This window comes from Ranitomeya variabilis, chromosome 1, assembly GCF_051348905.1.
Source record: "Ranitomeya variabilis isolate aRanVar5 chromosome 1, aRanVar5.hap1, whole genome shotgun sequence".
NCBI lineage: Eukaryota > Metazoa > Chordata > Amphibia > Anura > Dendrobatidae > Ranitomeya > Ranitomeya variabilis.
In genome coordinates, this window is record NC_135232.1 from 3,919,295 (window position 1) to 3,937,671 (window position 18,377).

An 18,377-nucleotide genomic window follows, 5' to 3' on the forward strand; every position below is an offset into this window, starting at 1 on the left:
TAATAAAGTGGCCGGTGAGTGTATATATATATATATATATATATATATATATATATATATATATATATATATATATATATATATATATATATACACACATACATACAGTGGGGCAAAAAAGTATTTAGTCAGTCAGCAATAGTGCAAGTTCCACCACTTAAAAAGATGAGAAGAGTCTGTAATTTACATCATAGGTAGACCTCAACTATGGGAGACAAACTGAGAAAAAAAAATCCAGAAAATCACATTGTCTGTTTTTTTATCATTTTATTTGCATATTATGGTGGAAAATAAGTATTTGGTCAGAAACAAAATTTCATCTCAATACTTTGTAATATATCCTTTGTTGGCAATGACAGAGGTCAAACGTTTTCTGTAAGTCTTCACAAGGTTGCCACACACTGTTGTTGGTATTTTGGCCCATTCCTCCATGCAGATCTCCTCTAGAGCAGTGATGTTTTTGGCTTTTCGCTTGGCAACACGGACTTTCAACTCCCTCCAAAGGTTTTCTATAGGGTTGAGATCTGGAGACTGGCTAGGCCACTCCAGGACCTTGAAATGCTTCTTACGAAGCCACTCCTTCGTTGCCCTGGCGGTGTGCTTTGGATCATTGTCATGTTGAAAGACCCAGCCACATTTCATCTTCAATGCCCTTGCTGATGGAAGGAGGTTTACACTCAAAATCTCACGATACATGGCCCCATTCATTCTTTCATGTACCCGGATCAGTCGTCCTGGCCCCTTTGCAGAGAAACAGCCCCAAAGCATGATGTTTCCACCACCATGCTTTACAGTAGGTATGGTATTTGATGGATGCAACTCAGTATTCTTTTTCCTCCAAACACGACAAGTTGTGTTTCTACCAAACAGTTCCAGTTTGGTTTCATCAGACCATAGGACATTCTTCCAAAACTCCTCTGGATCATCCAAATGCTCTCTAGCAAACTTCAGACGGGCCCGGACATGTACTGGCTTAAGCAGTGGGACACGTCTGGCACTGCAGGATCTGAGTCCATGGTGGCGTAGTGTGTTACTTATGGTAGGCCTTGTTACATTGGTCCCAGCTCTCTGCAGTTCATTCACTAGGTCCCCCCGCGTGGTTCTGGGATTTTTGCTCACCGTTCTTGTGATCATTCTGACCCCACGGGGTGGGATTTTGCGTGGAGCCCCAGATCGAGGGAGATTATCAGTGGTCTTGTATGTCTTCCATTTTCTAATTATTGCTCCCACTGTTGATTTCTTCACTCCAAGCTGGTTGGCTATTGCAGATTCAGTCTTCCCAGCCTGGTGCAGGGCTACAATTTTGTTTCTGGTGTCCTTTGACAGCTCTTTGGTCTTCACCATAGTGGAGTTTGGAGTCAGACTGTTTGAGGGTGTGCACAGGTGTCTTTTTATACTGATAACAAGTTTAAACAGGCGCCATTACTACAGGTAATGAGTGGAGGAAAGAGGAGACTCTTAAAGAAGAAGTTACAGGTCTGTGAGAGCCAGAAAACGGTAATTAGTCTTACCGATAATTGTATTTCCAGGAATCCATCCTGACAGCACCATGGAGGACATCCTTCTCATCCGTAGTGGGACAGGAAACCACGAGAGTTCAAAAGGACCCTCCCCCTTCCACCCTTCAGTGATTTTTCAAAGTAACACGTCTGGATGGATGCAAACAGAACAATTTTATTTTGAACATAACAAGATTAGTACAAATGTTACTTCACATAAGTAAAACAGATATTAGGGAGGGAACTATCCGTGCTGTCAGGATGGATTCCTGGAAATACAATTATCGGTAAGACTAATTACCGTTTTCCAGGTCACCACCTGACAGCACCATGGAGAAGTACCAAAGGAAACTTCCTTGTTCTAGGGTGGGACTACCGCTTGAAGCACTTTCCTGCCAAACACTAATTGAGAAGAAACTACGTCTAATTTGTAATGTTTTGAAAAGGTGCTAATATTAGACCAAGATGCTGCTCTGCAAATTTGATCGATTGAAGCCCCCCCTTTTTCTGCCCAGGAAGCGGACATAGCCCTAGACGAGTGAGCTTTCAGGACCTCTGGGGGGTTCTTTCCCTGCGCCTGATAGGCTACGCTAATAGCGGATCGAATCCATCTGGCTATGGTGGATTTTGAGGCTTTCTTCCCTTTATTAGGACCCGAGTAAAGGATGAAGAGATTATTATCCTGCCTCCAGGCCCTAGTCATATCTAGATATTTAAGTACTGTTTCCCTGACGTCTAGGTTATGGAAAAAGGACTCTTTCTGGTTCCTAGGAAACTGGCAAAAAGATGGAAGCACCACCTCCTGGTTTATATTGGAAACTGAGGCAACCTTGGGAAGGAACCCTGGGTCAAGTCTTAAAACCAGCCTATCGTCGAATACCTGAAGATAAGGATTCTGGATGGACAGGGCTTGGAGCTCCCCTAATCTTTTGGCCGATGTAACGGCTACCAAAAAAACTGTTTTAAGGGAAAGATTAGCAATATTAATATCTTTCTTAATATCAAAGGGCTCCCTACATAACTCATTAAGGACTAAGTTAAGGTCCCAAGGAGGGACAGTGTTTCTGATTGGGGGTCTTAGCCTTGTAACCGCCTTGGAAAACCGAGCGATCCAAGGATGAGCGGCCAGGGAAGTATCACAGAATACACTGAGGGCTAATATCTGGACTCTTAAAGTACTTGGTTTAAGCCCTTTCCTAAATCCCTGCTGTAAAAAATCCAGAATTTTAGGTATGTTAGGGCAATCAACATCGATTGTTGCATCTCCACCTAAGCTGCAGAATTTTTTCCAAATCTTAAGGTAAATTGTTGAGGTCACAGGTTTTCTACTTGCTAGTAGGATGGAAATTACTTCCTCTGATATGCCTCTTGTTCTTAGGATCTGCCGCTCAGGATCCATGCAGCTAACTGTAGATTCCCCGGGTTCTGACGAAGAACCGGACCTTGAGAAAGTAAGTCCTTTAACTCCGGGAGATGGTAAGGATCGTCTACTGCTAGTTTTCTTAGGAGAGGGAACCAGCTTCTTCCGGGCCAGAAGGGAACCACCAAGATCACTCGAGCTCTGTCTTCGAATATTTTCCTGAGGACCCTCGGCACTAAAGCTAGAGGGGGAAAGGCATATAGCAGACCTTTGCTCCATGACTGGGAGAGGGCATCCACCCCTGTCGGGTTCTCCTGAGGGTTCAGAGAATAGAACGCTGTTACTTTTGCATTCCTTCTGGTCGCAAAAAGATCCACTCTCGGAGTTCCCCAGCGTCGACACAGGGAATCGAAGACCTTGCTGTTTAATTCCCACTCTGTGGGTGACAGTTTCTCTCTGCTCAGGAAGTCCGCAATCTGGTTTCTTGAGCCTTCTAAGTGAACCGCTGAAACCGAAAGTACCGATCTTTCTGCCCAGGTGAAAATTCGATCGGCCAGATGTTGTAGCTTCGGATGCCTTGGCCCTCCCTGATGACGAAGAAAGGCCACTGTCGTCATGTTGTCCGAAAAGATCTTCAGGTGCTTGTTTTTTAGCAAGAACCGGGCTGAACGCAACACCTTCCAAACCGCATGCAGCTCTCTGTGGTTTGAGGAATTGCTGCCATCTTCCAGATTCCATTGTCCCTGGAAGAATCTTCCGAGAACCTGGCCACCCCAGCCCTGCTGGCTCGCGTCCATTGTTACCGTGACTGCCGGGGTCTGGATCCAAGGGACACCGATCCGGAGGTTTTCTGACATCGTCCACCATCGTAGGGATTGTCTGACCCGGTGAGACAGAAGAAACACCTTGTCCAACGAAGACTGTCTTCTGTCCCATGATGACAGAACCGCCTTTTGCAACTGACGAGAGTGGAATTGACTCCAGCTGACACATGGGATACAGGCTGTCATGATGCCCAAGATCTTCATTGCATCTCTTATTGTCACTCGATTTTTTGCAAACTGTCGAACCTTTTTTATCAGATCGGACCGCCTTTTGTCCGGAAGGAATGATTTTCTGATCTTCGAGTCCAGCACTACCCCTAGGAACTGTCTTCTTGATCTTGGAGTTAGGTGTGACTTTTCCCAGTTCAACACCCATCCTAACTTCTGCAGTGTGGAGATCACCAACTGAGAATCGACCTTGAGTTGCCCTACAGAGTCTGCTACCAACAGGAAATCGTCGAGATATGGTATTATCGTGATATCTCGTTTCCTGAGGTAAGACACGATCTCAATGATGAGTTTTGTGAAAACTCTTGGAGCCGACGCCAATCCAAATGGAAGGCAACGAAACTGATAATGGAATACTTCTCCTTCCTTCTCTACTGCAAATCTCAGGTATCTCTGATGTGGAAATATTGGCACGTGGTAATATGCACTCTTTAAGTCTAAAGTGCACATTACCACGTCTTTTCCTAGAAGGGGAATTGTGGAGCGGATGGACTCCATCTTGAACCTCTTGTATTTTAGCCATCTGTTTAGAGGCCTGAGATTTATAATGGTCCGGGATTCTCCTGAGGGTTTTTTTTATAGAAAAGAGACCCGAGTAGTGACCTGTTCCTATTTGGTGAGGAGGCACAGGAGATATCGCCCCCATCCGGAGGAGATCCTGTACGTCCGACCACATTGGAGAGACTGAAGAGAGACGGGCGTTGGATACAAAATATCTTTCTCGGGGAAGGGAGTTGAATTCTATCCTGTACCCCTGAGATATAACCTGAAGGACCCATGGGCTTGTGGTAATTTTCTCCCACTCTTCTAGGTAGTTTAGCAACCGTCCCCCTATCCTGGTGGCGTCATTTTCTCCGGAACTCTGACCTAGGGTTTGAGGGACCAGGATCTCTATTTCGGTTCCTATTTTCTCCCCCTTTCTGGTAGCTCCATCTCCCCTGCTTACCCTTACCCCTATAGTCTGATCTTTGACTGTAATAGGGCCTACGAAAGGGCTGGAATTTTTTCTTTTTCTCTTCTGGAAACCCCTTCTTTTCATCAGAAGCTTTTTCCAGTATGTCATCTAATATGGGACCAAAGACTCTGCCCCCCGAAAAGGGAATGGAACATAATTTGTTCTTTGAATGGACATCCCCCGACCAACTTTTCAGCCATATGGCCCTCCGGGCAGCATTTGATAATGATTGGCCTCTGGCTGTGAATCTCACAGATTCCGCCGTGGCATCTGCGAGAAACCCTGTAGCAAGTTTTAGCAAAGGGATAGCTTTAATAATAGATTCCCTTGAGGCCTTTGCTGACAATTGGTCTTTCAAGTCGTCGACCCATAGATGCATTGCTCTCGCCACAGATGTTGCCGCGATATTTGTGCGGATCACTGCGGCCGAACTCTCCCACGCTCTTTTAAGGAGACCATCTGCCTTCCTGTCCATAGGCTCCTTCAAGTTTGAGGAGTCCTCAAATGGTATGGCAGTCCTTTTTGATACTTTTGCTAGTGGGATGTCAATTTTCGGTATATCTTCCCAATCTTTGACCTCCTCATGGTCAAAAGGAAGACGTAGCCTAAAGTCTTTTGGAATGGAGATCCTCTTCTCTGCCTCTTCCCACTCTTCTAAAATCATTGAACTGCGGGAAGAGGTGATGAAGAGGTTAATGGCTGCTAACTGAGACAAGGTTAGAGACTAGCCGGCTCGGACTCACCGAATGTGGGCATTAACCGGGAAGACCTTTGACGTTTGTGAACGTAAGCCCCCGAACATCTCGTCCTGGACAGATTTAGAGGTTGAAGGCTCCTCGCCCTGCATAGTTTGTCTCGCAGCTCCCAGTAGCTCTTCTATATCGTTAGAAGAGAACAAGTATTTCTTTCCCCTATGAGGAGGGTCTCTGCACACTTCCTCTTCCTCCATCTCAGAGTCTAAGGGACTGTCTTCGGATGACAGGTCAGACTCTCTCTGTCTCTTCCTGGACCTGGGAAGATCCTGGTAATCAGACTGGGTCGACAGGGGAGTGGAAAGGTTAGATATTGAAGCCTGCACTTCTTCCCTAACCATAGTTCTCATGCTTGTTGTTAGGGAGGCCTGCTCCTCCCCCACAATACGGGCAGTGCAGGGCTCACAGAGAGGTTTCTGCCAGGAGACGGCAAGCTTCGAGGCACATAAAGGACATTTCCTATTCCTTCTCTTCTCTCCAGATGAAGAATGTCCCTAAAATAAATAAGAATATCGCTAAATGGATATTCTACAGGGGCAGAATAAATCTCACCACGAGGTGAACTCACATGAGCCTGGGACCCCGGCCCCTCTGCGCTCGCCGCAGCCATAGGATTTGGATCCTCCATAGCAGAAGCCGCCGCCGCTGCTGCGCTACATACCTTATATACTTTTAGCCCCCACTCCTCACCAGGAGCAAAGAGGATGCCGCCATTGTTCCCGGCCGTGACCCGGAAGTGACGCCCGGCGCGGTGAACCGGAAGTCACTGGCCGCCATGTTTTTCGGCGCCCGGCCAGTGTCCCGAGGAGTCAGCGTACCACCCGGCTTTGGAATCGCATGCGAAGGATGTGCCTTGCAGGAGCGATAGCAGGTACATCTGTGGGGCATCCTCCGAGGTCGAGAGCCCCCGCCAGGGGAAGCGACCTCTTTTACCAGGAGCAGCGCTGCACTGGTACAAGCTGAGGGACCCGATCACTTGGGTGTCAGCTGACAGAGTATACACAGCGGGAAGGAAGAGGCCGAGCCCCCCCGATCCACACTCTCTGTAGGGACAGGCGAATCTCTCGTCGTTCCCATCCACAGTGGGACAGGAAAAAACACTGAAGGGTGGAAGGGGGAGGGTCCTTTTGAACTCTCGTGGTTTCCTGTCCCACTACGGATGAGAAGGACGTCCTCCATGGTGCTGTCAGGTGGTGACCTGGAAATCTTGATTGTTTGTTTCTGACCAAATACTTATTTTCCACCATAATATGCAAATAAAATGATAAAAAAAACAGACAATGTGATTTTCTGGATTTTTTTTTTCTCAGTTTGTCTCCCATAGTTGAGGTCTACCTATGATGTAAATTACAGACGCCTCTCATCTTTTTAAGTGGTGGAACTTGCACTATTGCTGAATGACTAAATACTTTTTTGCCCCACTGTATGTATATATATATATATATATATATATATATATATATATATATATATATATATATATATATGTATGTATATGCAAGTGTCAGAGAGGTGAATGGGCGAGTGAACTGAAAGGCATCAAAAAAATCATATTAGATGATTTACGATGAACTAGTAGTACCCCTGTAAGCTGTTCCGTGCCAATGAAATCCTAGTGACTAGCGTAGGTTGGCACCCTACTTGACAGCGGATGTGGCACCCCTGCTCCTCGGCGGCTGACCCTGGGAGTCCCTAGGATAAATGTACATGAATCTCCCAGGTGAAATAAGGCAAATTGGGAACAATCAATTAACAGTGAAAAATGAATGATGTTATAATGAAGGACACATCAATACAATACATGATACACATCAAACCAACAGCATAAGGGGGTACTTATGGTTAGTAGCTTGTAACTTCGGAACCAGCTGCTGAGGAGCGGTGGCGCCATCACTCGTAATATACATAGGGTGCCAACCTCCGCTGCTAGGCAGGTGCCAACCTCCGCTGCTAGGCAGGTGCCAACCTCCGCTGCTAGGCAGGTGCCAACCTCCGCTGCTAGGCAGGTGCCAACCTCCGCTGCTAGGTAGGTGCCAACCTCCGCTGCTAGACAGGTGACAACCTCCGCTGCTAGGCAGGCGCCAACCTCCGCTGCTAGGCAGGCGCCAACCTCCGCTGCTAGGCAGGCGCCAACCTCCGCTGCTAGGCAGGCGCCAACCTCCGCTGCTAGGCAGGTGCCAACCTCCACTGCTAGGCAGGTGCAGAGATGAGGGAACCTATCATGGACTGTACTCAGAGAGCACTTTTAGATCTGTATGGTGTTTGTTGATGTTTGTCATTTTAATCAATCACATAAAATATAACTTTTAATGTTGCATATCTACTCCAGGTGTTTTCTGTGTTAGACACTTCTGTCACGATAATATGAATATGCTCATATCCTAGGTACACTTCTAGAACTTTCCCCTGCATTTACTGGGACACACATTCACGCTCCCCTGCATTTACTGGGACACACACGCGCTTCCATTTCTCCCATTAGGTTTGTGTAAAGTCCACATGCTGCAGCAACGGCCCCCCTTCTGCTTGCACATGGCAGCTCTTCTTCTCACACAGCCTGCTTGTGTACTTCTATCTCACTCTTTCCCCCCTTCCTCGGGAATGTGTGATTCCCCTCACCCTTCCCTCTCACCTGCATACAGCTGTAACGTGAAACCCTAGTGTGTGCCAGCCGCACAAAGAGTAGTTCTATGACCAGCTAAATCCGGTTTACCCAGAAGCACATGTTTTTTTGTTCCCGGACAGGGTTATTCAACTTAAAATATCATAGCACCGCTTAATGATAGAGGTGGCAAGCTTACAGTTTTGGCATCTGCATTGGTAGAGCTGCCCACTGGTAGCTTTTGAAGCATTGACACCTGTCAGGAGCTGAGAAAAGGGTTCCTGCTTCCCCCTAGCCTGCAGATAGTTCGTGCTCGGTAGCAATAGGAAGCTAATTTCATAATAAGAAAGACAATAGCCCTGCCATCATCCTACGAGCCTCGCAGCCCGAGTTATGATGGTTATAAGTTTGCAGTAAGTTCTTAGTAGCTTTGAAAAGGGGAAGTACATCCCATAGCTCCGCCCCCTCAGTGATGCCATGGACAGAGGGTATAAGATATTGAAGCTCACTTAGGACGGTGTCTTTTGCCCTCGATGTCAGCTACCAGAGGCTGTGCAACCTGACCTGATGCATTGGGATGTCTCCCCTCCCCATTCCACATGGCTTGCCAGTAACTGAAATATGTAAATCTTCACTTTAATCTCTTTTGTTTTATAATTGTCTGTGCATATTGTAATTGTCTCATTTTGTAATATCTTTTTATACTTCTGTAAACACTGCCTATTTCTTTTTGCAGTAAAAGCTATAAAACTTTACTAGCTTTGCTCTCCTTGCTCTAAATGTACCGCCACGTCCTCTTTAGACCAACTTTTCCTAAAATTTCCCAATTGTGCACAGCCCACAGACCCCCAATTGTACATACCCCACACTGGACCCCAACTGTACACACCGCACACTGACCCCCAAATGTACACACCCAACACTGGACCCCAACTGTACACACCGCACACTGACCCCCCAAATGTACACACCCCACACTGACCCCCAACTGTACACACCCCACACTGGACCCCAAATGTACACACCCCACACTGGACCCCAACTGTACACACCCCACACCTACCCCCAACTGTACACACTCCACACTGGACCACAACTGTACACACTCAAGACTGGACCCCAACTGTACACACCCCAAACTGACCCCCAAATGTACACACCCCACACTGACCCCCAACTGTACACACCCCACACTGGACCCCAAAAGTACACACCCCACACTCACCCCCAACAGTACACACCCCACACTCACCCCCAACTGTACACACTCCACACTGGACCACAACTGTACACACTCAAGACTGGACCCCAACTGTACACACCCCACACTTGACCCCAACTGTACACACCCCACACTTGACCCCAACTGTATGCACCCCCACTGGACCCCAATTGTACACACCCCACACTTGACCCCAACTGTATGCACCCCACACTGGACCCCAACTGTATGCACCCCACACTGGACCCCAATGTACACACCCCACACTGGACCCCAACTGCACACACCCCACACTGACCCCCAACTGCACAAACTACATATTGGACCCCAACTGTATACACCCCATGCTGAACCCCAACTGTACAAACCCTACACTGACCATCAACTGTACACACCCCACACTGACCACCAACAGTACACACTACACACTGACCCCCTACTGTACACACCCTACTTTGTACCCTTCTGTTTATACAACTCACCTCACTCGGATGTTACAGCGCCCCAGTAGCTCACTTAGCCGGCCAAATACTTCAGAGTTCTGGGAGCCTTTTTGGGTCAGAAACCGGATGACGCCCATATCTCGGATGAGGTCCAAGAGGGTGTGAGTCTCAGTCAGTGTCCACAGCCGAACAGCTTGTGTCTGAGGGTCCATCACACAACTGAGGGCACAGCAGGAGACCACCATGGCGAACCGAGAAACATAGGAACATAGATTGTGAGCTCCGGGGTCAGGGATGATGACAGTAGTGATACTGTTATGACCCCAATGGCGAGGGTCTCAGAGGAACAAGTAAGTCTGCGACGTACAAAAATCCAGCTCATAGGGCAGTGGTAACTGGGTTGACCATATAACTACTCCTAACGCCAACACTAGAAGTAGCCGGGGAACATGCCTACGTTGGTCGCTAGATGTCTCGCGCCAGCCGGAGGACTAACTACCCCTAGAAGAGGAAAACAAAGACCTCTCTTGCCTCCAGAGAATAGACCCCAAAAGTCGGATACAAGCCCCCCACAAATAATAACGGTGAGGTAAGAGGAAATGACAAACACAGAGATGAACTAGGTCTAGCAAAGAGAGGCCCACTTACTAATAGCAGAATGTAGTAAGATAACTTATATGGTCAACAAAAACCCTAACAAAATTCCACACTGGAGATACAAGAACCCCCGAACCGTCTAACAGCCCGGGGGGAGAACTCCAGCCTCCCTAGAGCTTCCAGCAAGGTTAGGATACAGATTATGTACAAGCTGGACAAAAATGCAAACAAAAACAAATAGCAAAAAGCAAGAAAGCAGACTTAGCTTAATTTAGCAGGAACCAGGATCAGTAGACAAGAGCACAACAGATTAGCTCTGATTACAACGTTGCCAGGCATTGAACTGAAGGTCCAGGGAGCTTATATAGCAACACCCCTGACCTAACGACCCAGGTGAGCATACAAGGGATGAATGACATACCCAGAGTCAAATCACTAGCAACCACTAGAGGGAGCCAAAAGGTAAATTCACAACATGATACATTGTGTGATAGGAGCTTAGATTGTGAGTTCTGGGTGGAGTCAGGGATGATGGGAGTAGTGATACATTGTGTGATAGGAGATTACATTGTGAGCTCTGGGGTCGGGGATGATGGGAGTAGTGATACACTGTGTGATAGGAGACTAGATTGTGAGCTCTGGAGGAGGTCAGGTGTCATGATAATTTAAAAATGTCATATTGTGAGTTTAGCTTCAGAAGGTTACATGGCTTTCCAGACACACGCTGCAGATTCAACCCCCTTTCTCCCCCTCTGCATTCGCTCATACACTCTGTGCAACTTGATACCAATGTGTGAACAGTTTATGGCTTTTAGCTGCAGCAGACAAATCTCTGTAAAACTACTCATTCCCTCCTCCCAACCAATACCAGCCCGAACTGGTATAGCCACTTCCAAACTGCATACAATTCTTTGTTCTATTAACGGGATCTATAAGGGCACCGATCCGGGTTATTGTTATAAGAATTATATATTCCGGATGTCCATCGATAGATCTATCACTGACTGAAAGCACTAGAAGCCAAAAGCAACAAATGCAAAGTGCGGGTTTCTCCGCAAGCGATTCAGGTAATTACTCTGTGTTTACACTTAAAAGAATTCCCATGTTGTGGGGCACATTCTGATCATCGTGTCTTTCTTATACGAGGTTCATACAGCGAGATATACGTAAAAATAGTTTTCATATTCTAAGTAAAGGGGAGGTGTCAGCCTCTAAGTGATGTCACCACAGGGGGAGTGCTTTGGTTTTAGGCTAGGGAATAACTTAGTGAGACAACATTCTTGCAGTGTCTTTTGTCTGGGGTCCAGCTGCTATACAGAGGGGTGCTATGCATCTGGATATATGCTCACCCTTCCCCCCCCAGCAGATGGCCAGTCAAGATGAATGACATAATGACCTGTAAGTGTTCTTTTCAATTTTAATCCCATTTTATTTGTAATTTGTATTGTACATATAATATTGTCTCCTTTATAATTTCTTTTTATACTTTGTAAACACTGTCTACCATTTTTTGGAGTAAAATATAAAATTACTAGCTTGTCTCTCCATGCTCTAAACGAACTGTCGCGTCATCTGAAGTGAATTACGTTACTGATTTGGGTTGGCTCCGGACCCATTAATCCTTGGAAAATCGGAGCTGGTGGCAGCATACTTTGTCCTGTGCAATTGGGTGTCCTTGCAGCGACTGGCGGTGTTGATAATTATTGTTCCCGCCTGTGTGGGAGTAGTTATATCTCCCTCACTGCAGCATGCCCAGTAGCCAGTACATAGCAGGCAGCCTTTCTGGCGACTAATTACCCTAGGTGCAGTACCCTGACTGACCTAAGAGTAAGGGGAGCGCCAGAGAGCAGCAAGTTCCAAACCGGGACTGGGAAGTGGGATATAGATAAATCCCCTTCAGAAGGAACCAGGGCCAACCAAACAACCCCGGTTCATGACAAATTGGTGTGAGTGGTGGGGATGATAAAGGTATCTTCCCCATAAACCCTGACATATTGGTGGGATCCCTGACATAGCCGGTGAAATCCGTGACATCAGGGATGATGGAAGTAGTGATATATTGTGTGATAGGAGATTAGATTGTGAGTTCTGGGGCCAGGGATGATGGGAGTAGTAGATGTAAAAATAGTTCATCATATCTTCAGTCTGTCCAGGTAGCCTATAGTAAACACCTACAATAGCATCCTTTCTGTTCTCCAATTGTATTCTTACCCAAACTGCTGTACTATTCTCAGCTCTGGTGTACTGTGCTCAGCTCTGGTGTACTGTGCTCATATTTGGTGTACTTTGCTCAGCACTGCTATATTGTTCTCAGGTCTGCTGTACTGACTTCAGCTCTGTTGTACTATTCTCAGCTCTGTTGTACTATGCTCTGCTCTACTGTACTGTTCTACGCTCTGCTGTACTGTGCTCAGCTTTGGTTTAGTGTTCTACGCTCTGTTGTACTGTGCTCAGCTCTGTTGTACTATGCTCTGCTCTACTGTTCTACGCTCTGCTGTACTGTGCTCAGCTTTGGTGTAGTGTTCTACGCTCTGTTGTACTGTGCTCAGCTGTGTTGTACTATGCTCTGCTCTACTGTACTGTTCTACGCTCTGCTGTACTGTGCTCAGCTTCGGTGTAGTGTTCTACACTCTGTTGTACTGTGCTCAGCTCTGTTGTACTATGCTCTGCTCTACTGTACTGTTCTACGCTCTGCTGTACTGTGCTCAGCTCTGCTGTACTGTTCTCAGCTCTGGTGTACTGTGCTCATATTTAGTGTACTGTGCTCAGCACAGCTATACTGTTCTCAGGTCTGCTGTACTGTGCTCATATTTAGTGTACTGTGCTCAGAACTGCTATACTGTTTTCAGATCTGCTGTACTATGCTCTGCTCTACTGTACTGTTCTACGCTCTGCTGTACTGTGCTCAGCTTTGGTGTAGTGTTCTACGCTCTGTTGTACTGTGCTCAGCTTTGTTGTACTATGCTCTGCTCTACTGTACTGTTCTATGCTCTGCTGTACTGTGCTCAGCTCTGCTCTACTGTTCTCAGCTCTGGTGTACTGTGCTTATATTTAGTGTACTGTGCTCAGCACTGCTATACTGTTCTCAGGTCTGCTGTACTATGCTCAGCTCTGTTGTACTATGCTCTGCTTTACTGTACTGTTCTACACTCTGCTGTACTGTGCTCAGCTTTGGTGTAGTGTTCTACGCTCTGTTGTACTGTGCTCAGCTTTGTTGTACTATGCTCTGCTCTACTGTACTGTTCTACGCTCTGTTGTACTGTGCTCAGCTTTGTTGTACTATGCTCTGCTCTACTGTACTGTTCTATGCTCTGCTGTACTGTGCTCTGCTCTACTGTTCTCAGCTCTGGTGTACTGTGCTTATATTTAGTATACTGTGCTCAGCACTGCTATACTGTTCTCACGTCTGCTGTACTATGCTCAGCTCTGTTGTACTATGCTCTGCTCTGCTGTACTGTTCTACGCTCTGCTGTACTGTGCTCAGCTCTGCAGTACTGTTCTCAGCTCTGGTGTACTGTGCTCATATTTAGTCTACTGTGCTCAGCACTGCTATACTGTTCTACGCTCTGTTGTACTGTGCTCAGCTCTGTTGTACTATGCTCTGCTCTACTGTACTGTTCTACGCTCTGCTGTACTGTGCTCAGCTCTGCTGTACTGTTCTCAGCTCTGGTGTACTGTGCTCATATTTAGTGTACTGTGCTCAGCACAGCTATACTGTTCTCAGGTCTGCTGTACTGTGCTCATATTTAGTGTACTGTGCTCAGCACTGCTACACTGTTTTCAGGTCTGCTGTACTATGCTCAGCTCTGTTGTACTATGCTCTGCTCTACTGTACTGTTCTGCGCTCTGCTGTACTGTGCTCAGCTTTGGTGTAGTGTTCTACGCTCTGTTGTACTGTGCTCAGCTTTGTTGTACTATGCTCTGCTCTACTGTACTGTTCTATGCTCTGCTCTACTGTTCTCAGCTCTGGTGTACTGTGCTCATATTTAGTGTACTGTGCTCAGCACTGCTATACTGTTCTCACGTCTGCTGTACTATGCTCAGCTCTGTTGTACTATGCTCTGCTCTACTGTACTGTTCTACGCTCTGCTGTACTGTGCTCAGCTCTGCTGTACTGTTCTCAGCTCTGGTGTACTGTGCTCAGCTCTGGTGAACTGTGCTCATATTTAGTGTACTGTGCTCAGCACTGCTATACTGTTCTCACGTCTGCTGTACTATGCTCAGCTCTGTTGTACTATACTCTGCTCTACTGTACTGTTCTACGCTCTGTTGTACTGTGCTCAGCTCTACTGTACTGTTCTCAGCTCTGGTGTACTGTGCTCAGCTCTGGTGAACTGTGCTCATATTTAGTGTACTGTGCTCAGCACTGCTATACTGTTCTCAGGTCTGCTGTACTGTGCTCAGTTCTGTTGTACTATGCTCTGCTCTACTGTACTGTTCTACGCTCTGCTGTACTGTGCTCAGCTTTGGTGTAGTGTTCTCAGCTTCACTACACTATACTGTCCTGAGCTCTGCTATACTGATCGCATTACTGATGTATTATCGTCAGTGTCAGGAAATACGAATTTCTTATTACTTCTTATTATTTCTTATTACTTCAATTACACATACAGAGCTCTCAGCTGCACTTTCCTCTGCCTGCATGTGCCTGTGTGCGATTTCACCTTTCCCCATCCCTCCCCCGTGCTATATAGCTGTAATGTGAGACCAGCGTACCAGCAACGTTCACTGAGCAGTTTATGGGCCTAAGCTGGGAAAGGCAGCCATAACTTAACCCCTTCAAGACCTTGCCCTTTTCCATATTCGTTTTTCACTCCCCTCCTTCCCAGAGCTATAACTTTTTTATTTTTCTGTCAATATGGCCATGTGATGGCTTATTTTTTGCGGGACGAGTTGTACTTTTGAATGACATCATTGGTTTTACCATGTCATGTACTAGATAATGGGAAAAAAATTCCAAGTGCGGTGAAATTGCAAAAAAAGTGCAATCCCACACTTGTTTTTGTTTGGCTTTTTGCTCGGTTCACTAAATGCTAAAACTGAGCTGCCATTATGATTCTCCAGGTCATTACGAGTTCATAGACACCTCACATGTCTAGGTTACATTTTATCTAAGTGGTAAAAACAAATTCCAAACTTTGCTAAAAAAAAAAAAAAAAATTGCGCCATTTTCCGATACACGTAGCGTCTCCATTTTTCGTGATCTGGGGTCGGGTGAGGGCTTATTTTTTGCGTGCCGAGCTGATGTTTTTAATTATACCATTTTGGTGCAGATTCGTTCTTTTGATCGCCCGTTATTACATTTAATGCAATGTTGTGGTGACCAAAAAAATTTAATTTTGGCGTTTTGACTTTTTCTCGCTATGCCGTTTAGCGATCAGGTTGATCCCTTTTTTTATTGATAGATCGGGCGATTCTGAATGCGGTGATACCAAATATGTGCAGGTTTGATTTTTGTCATTGTTTTATTTTGAATGGGGCAAAAGGGGGGTGATTTAAACTTTTATATATTTTTTATTTTTTTCATATTTTTTTAAACTTTTTTTTTTTTTTTACTTTTGCCATACTTCAACAGCCTTCATGGGAAACTAGAAGCTGGCACAACTGGATCGCCTCTGCTTCATAGCAGCGATCATCAGATCGCTCCTATGTAGCTGAATTACAGGGTGGAGCTCACAGCAGGCCACCATCAGTAACCATAGAGGTCTCAAAGAGACCTCTGGTTACTATGCCGACGCATCGCTGATCATGTGCCGGGGGTTGGTGATGAGCGCATTTCCGGCCTGATGGCAGGAAGCGCCGGTTAAATGCCGCTGTCAGCATTTGACAGCGGCATTTAACTAGTTAATAGCGGCAGGTGGATCGCGATTTCACCCGCCGCTATTGCGGGCACATGTCAGCTGTTCAAAATAGGGGATCTGACCTCCGCCGTAATAGTAGTATAGGGGTTAATAGTAAGGCATAACTTGACCCTAATTAGTGACAGAGATATGAAAGTTACATATTTGGGATGTGCGACAATAGGGCTACACGCCGGTGCATTTTCTGAGCTCAGCGCCTCGCAGGGACCGAGAGAAGGATTGCAGTTTAAGCGGGTCATATATCTACCTTGTGTTTACACTTAAAGGGCACCGGTCACCTCGTTTTTTCAGTATGAGATAAAAATACCGTTAAATAGGGCCTGAGCTGTGCGTTACAACAGTGTATTTTGTGGACCCCGATTCCCCACCTATGCTGCCAAAATACGTTACCAAAGTAGCCGTTTTCGCCTGTCAATCAGGCTGGTCTGGTCAGATGGGCGTGGTGTCTTCCCCCAGATCTTGCTTAGTTTTCCGTTGGTGGCGTAGTGGTTTACGCATGCCCAAGGTCCCGAATGCACTGCACAGGGGAGTTAAAAGAGCGCGATGTGCACAATTTCATTGGTGCTCGGTGGGGGCGGCCATCTTCCTCTGCTGGCCGCGGCTTCAGGAAAATGGCCGCGGGATGCCGCGCGTGCGCAGATGGAGATCGCGGCGGCCATTTTCCTGAAGCAGAGTTCGCATTTTAACTCCCCTGTGCAGTGGATTCGGGACCTTGGGCATGCGCACACCACTACGCCACCAACGGAAAACTAAGCAAGATCTGGGGGAAGACACCACGCCCTTTTGACCAGACCAGCCTGATTGACAGGCAAAAACGGCTACTTTGGTAACGTATTTTGGCAGCATAGGTGGGGAATCGGGGTCCACAAAATACACTGTTGTAATGCACAGCTCAGGCCCTATTTAACGGTATTTTTATCTCATACTGAAAAAACGAGGTGACAGGTGCCCTTTAACCCCTTCACCCCCAAGGGTGGTTTGCACGTTAATGACCGGGCCAATTTTTACAATTCTGACCATTGTCCCTTTATGAGGTTATAACTCTGGAACGCTTCAACGGATTTTGGCGATTCTGACATTGTTTTCTCGTGACATATTGTACTTCATGATAGTGGTAAAATTTCTTTGATATAATTTGCGTTTATTTGTGAAAAAAACGAATATTTGGCGAAAATTTTGAAAATTTCGCAATTTTCCAACTTTGAATTTTTATGCCCTTAAATCACAGACATATGTCACGCAAAATACTTAATAAGTAACATTTCCCACATGTCTACTTTACATCAGCACAATTTTGGAACCAACATTTTTTTTTTGTGACGGAGTTATAAGGGTTAAAAGTTGACCAGCAATTTCTCATTTTTACAACACCATTTTTTTTTAGGGACCACATCTCATTTGAAGTCATTTTGAGGGTTCTATATGATAGAAAATACCCAAGTGTGACACCATTCTAAAAACTGCACCCCTCAAGGTGCTCAAAACCACATTCAAGAAGTTTATTAACCCTTCAGGTGTTTCACAGGAATTTTTGGAATGTTTAAATAAAAATGAACATTTAACTTTTTTTCACAAAAAATTTATTTCAGCTACAATTTGTTTTATTTTACCAAGGGTAACAGGAGAAAATAGACCCCAAAATTAGTTGTACAATTTGTCCTGAGTACGCTGATACCCCATATGTGGGGGTAAACCACTGTTTGGGCGCATGGCAGAGCTCGGAAGGGAAGGAGCGCCATTTGACTTTTCAATGCAAAATTGACTGGAATTGAGATGGGACGCCATGTTGCGTTTGGAGAGCCCCTGATGTGCCTAAACATTGAAACCCCCCACAAGTGACACCATTTTGGAAAGTAGACCCCCTAAGGAACTTATCTAGATGTGTGGTGAGCACTTTGACCCAACAAGTGCTTCACAGAAGTTTATAATGCAGAGCCGTAAAAATAAAAAATCATATTTTTTCACAAAAATGATCTTTTCGCCCCCATTTTTTTATTTCCCCAAGGGTAAGAGAAGAAATTAGACCACAAAAGT

At 46.0% G+C, this 18,377-nt stretch overlaps 1 protein-coding gene across 3 annotated transcripts in view; it reads right to left on the minus strand.

Annotated features, from left to right (window-relative positions):
- The window catches only part of LOC143801748 (uncharacterized), a 51,621-nt gene that overhangs the window by 20,196 nt on the left and 13,048 nt on the right, over positions 1 to 18,377 (minus strand). For 2 of the 3 annotated variants that reach the window (XM_077281276.1, XM_077281273.1), the window contains exon 2: positions 9,925 to 10,104. In XM_077281276.1, coding sequence (XP_077137391.1) covers positions 9,925 to 10,104 — 180 coding nt within the window. Of the gene's footprint in view, positions 1 to 9,924; positions 10,105 to 16,733; positions 16,912 to 18,377 lie in introns of those variants that run through there. The other variant, XM_077281275.1, reaches the window with a different exon arrangement.